The following is a 12,197-nucleotide window of genomic DNA, read 5'->3' as shown; positions in this document are numbered from 1 at the left end:
TACCCTCAGACTGTAGGTAAAAACACCCTCTAATCCATGTCAGCTGCTCCTGACTGGTCGCACCCTCCGCCGCCCTACGAGCTCTCCCACCCATATTTACCCTTAAAAACTCATAGACCTCCGCAGCCGAGCCGCGTTGTCTCCGCGACGGGTCAACTTACGCCGGTCCACGTCTACGTCGACCACTTTACCTTGAGCCGTGGAAACTCAGCCCGTTGTTCGTGTAACTCTATTTTGTTTGCTTTCGAGAGGGAGGTGAAGTGTCAATTTGTACTGGACGTATGTACAAGAGAGCTTGCCCTCCTGTCAAATACATAATGCGCGTTTTTTTTTTCATTTTCTCATACTTTTATACGTGTAGGTTTAAACGATCGATGGCGGTTTTTAATGGCTTTAAGCGAATTTGCGCTGCGACCGACAGACGATTAAAAATAATCCCTAATTTATAAATGTCGTCAATGACATATTTTCGTTTCATTTAAATAAACTTTTACATTTAGATAATCCAAGATTTTTATAACAGAGATGTGTATGTTATTAATTCATATATTATTTGCCAGTTTAATAATGTATTGTAACTTAGCGGGAACTCAAGGTATGATTCATTTTGCAATTTATCCGCTTCATAAACGTGTAATAAACGAATACAACTATGTTAAAGTTTGTTTGTTGGTTTGTAACAAAACGAACCGGTTGAGTTAAGAGCCGCTTAAAGAATTAAAGGGCCTATTAAACAATTTCCCAATTGATTACCGTCGGACGAGCGCTCGCTAAACAAAAAGCAAACAGCGCCTTGCGATGCCGACACCGACTGACCGGCACCGAGTGGCCAACACCCGCAGGCGGACACCGACTGACTGGCACCGATTGACCGACTGACACTGCCAGCGCGTTCTGCAGAGACGCGACGTGTCGTCGGGAATGCAGCCGGGCCCCTGCTGCTTTAAATGTTCACTATACAACCTGATCCAGAAATCTCAGTATCAAAAAAATCAATAGGATATTATGTAGATAGCTAGATGATTTATTTTGCAGCTGACTTTAAATTCTGAGAATGAAAGAGGATTTATTACATAGTTACTCAATTAAATTTGGGTGTTACTAGCTTTTAATATAAGTAGGGTTATATCTGTGTGTATTTTCGTCTGCATTCCAGCGGTTATATTTATATACAAATCAATTTAAACAAATTGCATTAGGAACAGCAGAAATGTGAGTTATCGCCTCCACCGTAAATAATAACAGAACTGCTAAAACGAACCAAATGTTTCCCAGACGTTTAAAAATGATGTAAACAGAGTTTGACGATTTGATTGAACGTTAGCGCGGTGCGCGGCGGCGGCGGTGCGGCGGCCCGGATGGCGAACAGCCTGTATTTGCCGCGTACCTAGTGTATTTATGTCATTATTAACCGGCGCGAATTAATACTCATTTGGCGTCCATTTTTATCGCGAGTTTTCTGACGCAAGGGCAAAAAGTCGGGCGCGTTCTGCGGCCGCGCCGCGCTCCCGTCATTTTTTGCGCCGCGCCGGCCGCCAGCCGCCAGCCGCCGAGTCCACCAAAAACGGACAGACGCGCATTTATCTCCCGCCTCAATTTGGAAAAAAAAATATGTAATAATTAAAAGCGCCAATTAAAAACTGTGTGTCGATCGGAACGCGAGTATGACCGTTTTAAATTTGATACATGCGAGTTAAAAATGTTGTCCGATAGTATTATGTCTAAATTAAAATCATTTCAAAATATTTAATCTATCCCTAATATAACTGAAATTTTTGACCAATCGCATCAAAGTACGATACGATTGGAGTATTTAAATTTCGAGCCCTCAGGCCATCAGAGCCGCACCGCGCCGCGCCGCGCCTGCCAGCGCTGTTCGAATTTAAATAACGTGCTCACTGACCTTGTGAGGGCGGCCTGTAATTTTAATAATTTTAGAAAATACGTTAACTATTGATGTATAAGTCGAGTACGTCAAGTGGAGCGATGAAAGGGCGTTGTGTTTAGTCGATCGGAGTAAAGGCGGACAAAAAGGCGAGGCGAGCAGCGCGGCGCGGCATGTCGCAGCGTGTCAGCTAATTGAGCGGCTCACGCTATCGCACGGCGCGGTCTGGCCTCAATCAGAACAAAGTTTATAAGCGAATTCGCTTAATGGCGTGCACTTTTTTCAGTCAATGACCTAAAGGCAGAGTAACGCAAAGTAAGGCAAACATTTTATTGACGTTGCCATTTGATAAGTGTCCCTCTGCGCTTGCGGCGGACCACCGAGTGCGCTCACAACGAGACTTACGCACGATAAAAGTTGAAGGACCTCACTTCTCAAGCAACGAACATAACGTACATATATTTAAGTTGGAAAAATGCTCCCACGTCCTATTGTTTTAGCGGCATTTGTTACGTATACCAGAAAAATTGTGTTTTGACGCAACTATTTAAATATTTTATCGTATCTTACGGTGATACACTGACCTAATCCACGTGCTTTTGCTACACTTGTAAGAAATGTCCTCGTTATCTCAACTACGCTTCAGGTTTTCCCTTTTTATAGTCACATAAAAACATTGAGATGTAGTGACTAATATCAGATAACTAATCCATCAAGATCCATCGATAACGTTAAGATTTACTAAACAAATAATACATATTTTGGTGAGATTCTGTAAATAAACCAAAGAGACTTATGTCATCCACTTAACGTCTCCGCGACTGGTTGGCGACTGGTATCGACTGTCCTCTTTGCAAAAACACAACCGCCTGCCCTAAGGGATTTTAAAGTATACCCACTTGTGCGAGAAAACAAAAATAAATCAGTTTAGATATTTTTGACTTAAGAAAAGAATATTTATATAATTGATATGTATGCAACTATGCATGCATATGAAGAGGATATCTTCAAAGTACATTTATAATGCGCAGTTTTACTGGACGACGATTTAGTGCACAAACAAACCCGAAACAAGATGCGTAAGGAATTCTGAACGGCAAAAACCACTCGATGGGGACGATAAAACGAAATCGCCGATGCGTTGGCGAAAAAAAAACCGCGAGCGCTGCGTGCGAGAGAGACGCAAAAAACGTACGTAGCGGCGTTCCGCTCTGGCGCGGCCGACGCGCGCAGCTGCCTGCCCCCCCGCGCGCCTCGCCGACACAAACTCATATTATTTATTTTATTTCCGCGCGAAACTACGAATTGGATCAACGGCGACAAAGAGGTTAAATTGCCCGTCCAAATCCCATCACAATCGATGTTAAACGAAACATGGACAGATGTAAACATTGCGCACAATGCGACAAGCGACGACTGAACCGACGCGATGCGTCGTCCAAAAGAGCAGTGTACTCTATAGTCAGGCAGTATCATCGGCGACGTTGCTTTTTGTCCTATTGAACGAATACAAATTGAATAGAATACTTTAGTATAACCACCGGTAATTCTATAGAACAAATAATCCAACGTGTGAAAGTGGAATCCAAGTATTTTTTTAGGGTTAATCATAACAGGGCCTTAGAGAATCATGTAGTGTGTGGACGAAGAGCGATGGAGAGTGTCCTATTATATGATTTTGTATGAGCGAGTTTCTAAATCAAGCTGTCCACAAATAGATGTTCTCTCGGTCGCTAGCCTCCCGTTCGTCCGATACTAAGTTTTTTCCCGGCGCTACTCGGCTCGTGTAATTACAAAGCTCATTAAAATCATTGAATTATTGTTTACACACGAACGGCTACGGTAATACAAGCGAGCGGAATTTTCCATACTTCATTTCAAAGGAATACATAAATATAAGTAAACGCGATGAATTAAAAATTATCATACAAATGAGGAATTACTCTGAGATGTGACAGGTGTATACTTAAATATACATTTTAATGGATGTATAAAAAGTGAGTAGAGGAGATGGTGCAATTAGGTATCCTTGTAGAGTGGGGCGAGATGCTGGGATGACACCCGAGCCGATCCTATCTCACACCAGCCGCGTGCCTTCACTATAAACGACTAACATTTTTATAAACTTGACGCTATGGAATTCAAACTTGATAAAACAACAACAATTAACCCGAGGATGGACACAAGTTATGATATATAAGTTATTGATAATGTTAAAAATATCTAGGAATTCAATTAGTATTTACTTGCACAGATAAAACTAGGTGTGCAGAATAATGACATTTGTAAAAAAAAAATATTTTCCCGCGCTGTCTTATGAAGTGTTGAGAACAATCAACTGTTTGACACTTGCGAGTCACGCGACTAAATGTTCAGAGACAGACTTAAAAGGTAAAAGTTAACCTGCAAATTAGAATTTTGAGGTTTAATTATAGTCATCACGTGATGAGTAGAAATAAATGCATAAATCTTAGTGAAAGTGCGTGAGGGAATCATAGAAGCGAGCGATGTAACATTGGAGAAGCGTCATTCATGAATGCATCACATCAGTCATGAATGAGCGACTCGGTGCGCCCACCGGCAGCGACGGCGGCAGCGGCTGACAATTAAAATTCTCGCAATTATATTTAATTACAAGACACGCCATTAAATATCGTATACTCTAGTCGATTACAACGACAGTTATATCGACTTTTTCCTTGTAATAAAACTAATTAAGGATTCACATTCGTCAGATGTTATTATAATCAAGGCAATAGATATTACAAGCTTAGCCAAATAAATAAATGTTTATCTAACAATAAACAAAGTAAAATTGTCGGTTCGTCGCACGTTCGGCGACGGCGCAATGCAATCGCGCAATTACGCTAAAGAATGCCGACGACACTGACATAGTCCACTTGGCGTCGTAACGAGACACGTGAAAAAAAACTATTTCATTAAAAATTGATTGGAATTATAGTTTTGCTGCCGCTAACGTAACAACATTATTACGTAGCCGGGCGTGATAGCGAGAAAAAACGCGGCGCGCTTTAACTGGCAACGATTCCAAACGTGTTGCACCTAGCGTGGCGTGCCGCCTTGAGACACTTAGCTAACAGATAGAGAATAAATCTAGTGTCGATTGTTAAACGCTAATTCTGTCTAATGTAGTTAGTTAGTAGACTCGGCGAGCAGAGCCGGGCGGCTGGCTAGGCCGGGGCGCGCACTAGCGCCACGCGGGCCGGCGGCGCGGACTCTAAGCTATATCAATCACTTCACAATCGCACCGCATGCCACTTAAATAAATTTATAACATATTAAGTACGTTGAAAATAAACACTTTACCGTTTATGATTTATTTGGTGCGCGGATGAATTATGAACGTCGCTTATTAAAGCGTTGCAGAGCGAGAGGTTCGAATCTTTATCTCTTTTTGTGGCGATCTCACGTGCAGCCGCCGCCGCAGCCGCCGATAAACGTTTTATTGAAGTAATTAAAAGTGTCGATCGATTAGCTCGGTGCTCAGTACATGTGTGAAACGATGATGTATGTGACATTTTACAACGCAATCGACGCGACGATATTTTTAATGCGCTATCACTAGCTGTCAGTCTGTGCTGTGTAGTGGCGCTGGCGGCCGCGCGCGATACGGGATTTATTTGTCTTGCGAACGGCCGCGGATCGCAAATAAACAAACCTGACTCAACGTTACAGCATATAAATTATAACAAGTGGTCAGTTCCATGACTTCTAGTGACGGCCGCTATCCGGCGCTATCGGCCGACCCGCGGGTCGTGATCCGCCGCGTTATTGCAGCTATAAATACGATTCAATTTCAATAATTAGCTCACAACGAAGTCTTTGACTGATAACGTATCGCCAGCATTGACTCTGCTTTCTGCTCAATAACAACAGAAAGTGAAAATACGTAAACATTGAACTCAGCTCGCTTCCGACTTGATACGACTGATGTTTGACAATTTAATGTGTGCGCTCCGCAGGAGGACGGCCGACGTTGTTTTCTAAATTGCCCCGCACCGCAACACGTCAACGCCTATTCGACCTATTGTGTCACAAAAAAGAGAAAACCCACAAATATTTTGCGGTAAAAGAGTTTTATAAGAAAATTACATGGCAGGCGGCTGTCGCTCTGTGTCCAGATTACCCGCTGCACGGACTCGGATTGCCACAAAATTACTCCATTTATAAGGTTTTTTGTCGATCAAATGATAGGTGTTACTGCGTCGATTCCCGATGTCGTGTTATTATCGAGGCCGCATAAAGAGATATTGGTAAAATGCACTGCTGCGAGCACTTTCCCCCGCCACCGCACCGCACCGCACCGCACCGCACCGCACCGCGCCGCACTGATGTATGTCATTTAGCAGTTTGAGACATGAAAGAAATCATTATACTTACTTACTGTTTATAACTCAAACAGTAATATAAAGTTTTATTTAAGGCAATATCCATAAATGAAATATTTAAAATAATTAAAGTTTTTATGTGAAATACTTAATAAGACATGTTGTTGGAATTGTTTCTAATGATAAAATTAGTTATTTTTGACTTGTATTTGAATTTGCAATGGAATCGTATCAGCATGTCAAATGCGAGTGTCGCGCTTGTAATGGCGAACATAAATTATAGTTAGCAATTCCTTCTGCGTTATGCTTTAATAACTATAAAGCATAATTAGCAACAGTAAATCTCGCGGATTGGATTGCCCGGTGGGCGTGAGCTTATTGATTGTTTACGCGCCTGCCGGCGGAGCTCACGACATGCTTGCGACACGACTACGACACGCTAACGACACGCTAACGGCACGCTTGTGAAACGTTCACGACTTTGGCAACATATTCCTTCGTTTGTGCGACCGCTTCGCATTGAATTAACCTGTAGTCAAACGAAGTTGATCGATTCGTTACGATGTTATTTTTAATTTCAGATAAGCAGGTTAATGTTTGTATTAATGTATACATAAATGTAAAAGGAAATTATTGTATTCGTTGTTGTCGTATCAGATTATGGAATATTTGATTCTTGCAGTCATCTATTTAGTAACTAATTCTTTGTTTTAGATTTAAAAGTAATAAGTAAACAACTATGCCAATATTAATTGCACTTTCCTTAGTAACAGTTGGACTTGTGGATTCGAACATAGACCCATATGGAAAAATGGATATGCATTGCTAATAGAAATACAGAGTCGCGCAATCAGAAGCGCTTGGCTAGTCGCACTAATGGAAATGTCTTACTCTAAGCTATTATACCAATGAATTATGTATATAGCAATATATTAGTGAGATTATTACCTGTTTGCTGAAGACAGCGATGTCCTCGTTGAAGGACTCTGAGGAGCAGACGTCGCCGCCTGCGACACCGGGGTCGCGTGGCGTGCACGTCGCCAGCTCACATTTCTCAAAGATCAGCGCCAACAGCGGGAATAGGGGGTGCCTGCGGACATCAATATAACGAGTTACATATACGTACCCCATACACGTCACGTTACGACACAGGTGAACTTGTGTTATCGCAGGCATAAACTAACTGTGAGTTTCTTAGACAAAAATCTCTGTTTTCTCAATGATAATAAGGGATGACGGTATGTTTTATGCAGAGATGTTGGTCTCAGAAACCCACTGTCAGAAAAGCAGCAGTAATCCAACAGCTATTTACTTTGTACACTCTTTCAAACGTCCTATTCTAATATTGTTTGGTGGTGGTCAACCAAATAACTTGTCAGTATCAATGTCAAGAAGCCTCATTGCTTTTATACTATAACAGTAATAAAGTTTTTAAATAAACATTTCTTATTGGTTCCTCTACAGAGAGGACACATGACATGTGAGTTAAACGAACCAATCAAAAGAATTAACACTCGCCACCATCGCTGTTAATGTTAAAAGCCAACAAGTTAAAGCAGCAGTTTATTAACAGTAAAAATATACATTTATTAAACACGGAGCTGATGCCACTCTTCATTGTGGACGCAGATATTTGTAATAAACGCTTATATGTGGCGTTTAGACATTGACCTCATGTGGCCGATTAACAGTGAAGCGATCGGGCGACGTAACGACACATAAAGGAGTATTGCGGTCACAAAAACTCGTCAGACACAAAAGCAGTGATTGTAAGTGTGCGCTGGCGTGCGCCGCCACGTTACATGCAGATTGGCTCGACGTGACGCTGATCTTATCAGTGCTATTGTGCGGCGTGGTGTGGGGTCACACTGACAGCGGCGGGGGATCTCTAATCATTTCTAACAATTACTCATCGATTACCACCTGCTTGAATTGATCATTTATTGGTGGATCTTGCCTTTGAAGATGATAAGCAATAATCTTAAAAATTTTGAGTTTTCAATATCAATTATATACTTAAGTTTTGACGAAATTATAGATGATTATCAAATGAAGATGTAATCAAAAAGCCTGCATTTATGTTATCGTTTAACCTATTGAAGTCAGATTGATAAGGTTTATGGTAAAAATCCAGAAGAATAAAACATTTCAATGTAATTCTAAGAAAGCAAAAGTCGAAATCCTTGCAAGGTGTTTGGTTTCACAACGACGTGATTTCGTCTTCTCTCAGATTGTCAGACACAATTCCCAGAACCTATAAGGATTATCGCCAGTTGGATGTTTTCCAAGCGTATAATATTACTACATTAATAACAATTTTATCTATCTACAGCTTTCCGAACATTTTTACGATAATATTTTTTTAAATAACAAAGTAGACAAAGTACTTTTTGTGTCAAGACAAAAATTCAAAATGATAGACGAAGATGTACAAAAGGATAAAGGTCAGTCATAGGAAACAAGAGAAAGATTGCTTGGAAATTGAACTAATAAATGAGAATAGTTGATTATTTATAATCAATAACAACAGAACAATGATGTTTGCACCGCAAGAAGTAAGACCACATTCGCAGCTGTCCCAATTCATTTAGTTGCGATGCCTTCATTTAAAACAGAAGCAAAGAAAACAGTACTTATTATGTATAACTTGCATCAAAAGCTTCCTTATTATACAATTATAAGAAGCATAAAAACCGATGATACAACGGCCCGAGGGCGAACAGACATAAATACGATGAAAATAACGCATTAATTGCAATTACTTCTATAACGCAAAACCACAGAGTACAAAAAATAGAAACGATGCGAATAAGTCGATTAAAGTAACGATTAACCTTTAAACAATGAGAAGGGAACTAACACCGCCGCCCGCCCGCAGACCCTCGCAGTTCAGCGGTTACGCTAAATGACTGCTTTGATAATGAGCCACTGTCCCATCATACAGTTAGACAAAACTAACTAATATTATAATGTAAACTTCTACTTGAAAAAAATAAACTATTAAAAACTGTTTCTATATGAACGCTATCAGTCGCGCCACACCCTAAACAGTAGCTGAAACTTTCTTGACAACTTTTGATCTGATAAGCAGTGATCCTCGTAAACCGACTTAACGCGTTAAACGTCGCACCTCAACTTATTAATCTCTATTGATGTAACACAGATCTAGGCTATTAAGTTTTATTGTGTTATTAAATATCTAGAATATAATCAAAGGACATTTACTTCACGGTTCACACAAATTTTAAAAACGGTATTCATTTTAAATAAGACCAATTTAAAAGTGTGTGGTTTTACAAATCAAAATAGCTTTTAGTATCTCACGAATTTGCATTAAAAGTGTATAGATTTTTAATTTGCAAATGCAATTTGTTTAATTTATTTTATTTTTCTTTTATTAAATTGATAAATATCTATAAATAAAATGTGTTGAGATAAGGTTATGTAGGAAGGCCAGAGCGGCGGCTACCGTGCTGGACTATCTGATAGAAATTATAAGCCGCGATTAAGACGTCAAAAACATTCGATAAGACGTAGATTAGGTGCTTGTTATGTCGTCGTCAACTCCAATTTAATTGATAATTTGCGAATGTCACAACATTACAATACTATCGTATTTTGACTAATTTTTTTACAATATTATTTAATATACAAATATCTTGTGTGTAATCCTATAAAATTTCATTCATTCTTTAAGCAAGAAATCAGGAAACTTCACTCCTAATATTCCTCGTTTACATTACATTAACTTATCACTGATACAAAGTTCACAATATTTAAAAAAAAAATTGCAGTTGCATCAACAAATAAGTTAAGTCACTAAAAAAAGCATAAAACCTCCTTTCGCCTAAATTCAATATAAATTAAATAAAAAAAGAAATTACACAGAACTTCTACTAGATAGGATATTTATGTTGTCCTGGTATTTTCGTTAGAACTGGTCTCCTAATCATCTGTGTCAATTCAAAACATAGTTAAACTTCTCAGATATATCTTAAACTATTCTTTGCATGATGTACTTTACAAAGTCCATTCAGCCAGCATCAAGTGTCTATATATATTATTGTGTCATAAGACAATATGTGAGTACCCGAGGCGTGTATTGACGGTCGTGTAGAGACGACCAATGGCGTCGGATCTGCGAGCGGAGGTAAACACGGGGATGAGTTATGACCCAAAGCGATACCAGTAACGGACTCTGATGCCAAGTTGCCAAGTGATGGGAGGAGCGAATGCCACACAATTATATCATTCAACTTCAATAGGAAAAATTGAACATATTATCAAATTCACTATGAAATGGATACAAATATTTGCAATCTTGATAAATCTTACACAAGTCTTAGAGGAAGCCAATTACGTAGTAATTATTATATCTTTTGCATATAAAAGTGCAAATAAAGTCATATAATATTACATGTTAATAACTACAATAAAAAACAATGTAATTTTTAAACACAATAATATTGATTGTTTTGTTCATTAATCGCTTGATCCTTTGACTTGTTTCGCTACAGTTTGTGGCCTCGTGTTGCTGCGGCTGGCCTGATATAGTTTTATTTTAAGCCTTTTGTTCTTCAAAACTGTGATTTAAGACAGCGTTCAAAATCAAAATATTATTATAAGTTAAAGGCGGAATTAATATAAGATGATATTTTACAACACGTTGATGTCAACAACCTTTATCATAGTGCAAACTTTGACCGCAGACGGTTACATATTATGCAAAATCTGATTTCCTTAAAGGATGTGAAGTAAATGAGGATGTATTCGATGTACATTTTATTGAATAAACTGAGGAAGGAAATCAATTGCTGAGTCCGCTACCACTAGGAGACTTCAAGAAAATGTAACAAGAAAGAAAATATGAAAATTGACACAAATATTTTATCTCAGAGATTGTATCTACGTTGTAAAAGTTTAAAAGTTAGCAATAATGATATCTTAAGATTTTTGTAGTGTAACTTTTATATTGTTTTCCGTTTTGTTTAGGACTTGAGGTCAACACAACAGCACTAACCAACAGTTTTAATTTTGTTTTGTTGAAGATTATTGCATGTTTATTATTATGATGGATGTTAGTTAGGTGTTAATATAATGAGTAGGACACACGTTACCACCAGACTCACCCGTATATGGCATCCTTGTCGCGCTTGTGCACGAGCGGCTCGCCGGGCAGGGCGTGCGCAGCGTGCGCGGCGTGCGCGGCGGCGGCGGGCGGCGCGTAATGCACGGGCGGCAGGTGCGCGTGCGCCAGCCGGTGCTCATGGTACATGGCGCCGCCCTCCATGTAGCCCCCTCCGTGGAGGCTCTCGTCGTACTGTAACATACAATATCCACTATCAGTAACCCTGTCACAATGTAAATATCAAGGCGGTATCAAGTGTCAAAAATTAGGCCAAATAAGTTACAGATGCATTGTTGGCCTTGGTGTTAGACATAAATAAGGTTAGTTTTAATATATATTAGTAGTATCTGTAGCAATAATGAAGAACTGAAAATTATAAATGTGTAAAAATATGTGTGTACAGAAGTGAGACATTAGGCTTCTATTGCGTACCTATACGTTGTTAAAATCTGCTTTATATCGTATATTCTATAACATAAAAATGGCTGAGTAAAATGAGTACACGGTCATTGTCGATAAAATGTAGATTAAGTCTGTATAGTAATACAGTAACAATAAGAACCGTAGAGGCAGAATAGAATCGTCCGCGCGCTACAATTGAAGAGGCAAAACAAAAGGCTCTCCTCAGCTGCAGCAATTAAAAGCTAAGAGTGTGTACTCAAAAATAAAATAAATAGTGTGCGAGGCGAGGGCCGCATGAATATTCATTCAAAATAGTTAAGTCATTGAGATCGGTATCGCATCGGCCGCGGCCATCAATTAACCACCTCGAGCTTTTAAAATACATTCCCGAGAGAGAAGCTTAGCGGCGAGAAAAAATGTTTGACAGCGCCTC

At 39.5% G+C, this 12,197-nt stretch overlaps 1 protein-coding gene across 5 annotated transcripts in view; it reads right to left on the bottom strand.

Moving 5' to 3' along the window:
* Window positions 1-11,549, bottom strand: part of hth (Meis homeobox homothorax) — a 210,078-nt gene extending 198,529 nt beyond the window's left edge. For all 5 annotated transcript variants that reach the window (XM_013315320.1, XM_013315323.1, XM_013315321.1 and 2 more), the window contains exons 1-2: window positions 11,364-11,549; window positions 7,183-7,324 (exon numbers count right to left, since the gene is read on the bottom strand). In XM_013315320.1, the coding sequence (XP_013170774.1) occupies window positions 7,183-7,324; window positions 11,364-11,524 (303 nt within the window). In that variant the 5' untranslated portion in view covers window positions 11,525-11,549. The remainder of the gene's footprint in view (window positions 1-7,182; window positions 7,325-11,363) is intronic.
* Window positions 11,550-12,197: the final 648 nt, after the last annotated feature.

This window comes from Papilio xuthus, unplaced genomic scaffold, assembly GCF_000836235.2.
Source record: "Papilio xuthus unplaced genomic scaffold, Pxut_1.1 DF826961.1, whole genome shotgun sequence".
Classification (NCBI taxonomy): Eukaryota; Metazoa; Arthropoda; class Insecta; order Lepidoptera; family Papilionidae; genus Papilio; species Papilio xuthus.
This window is presented reverse-complemented; position numbering and strand designations above follow the sequence as displayed.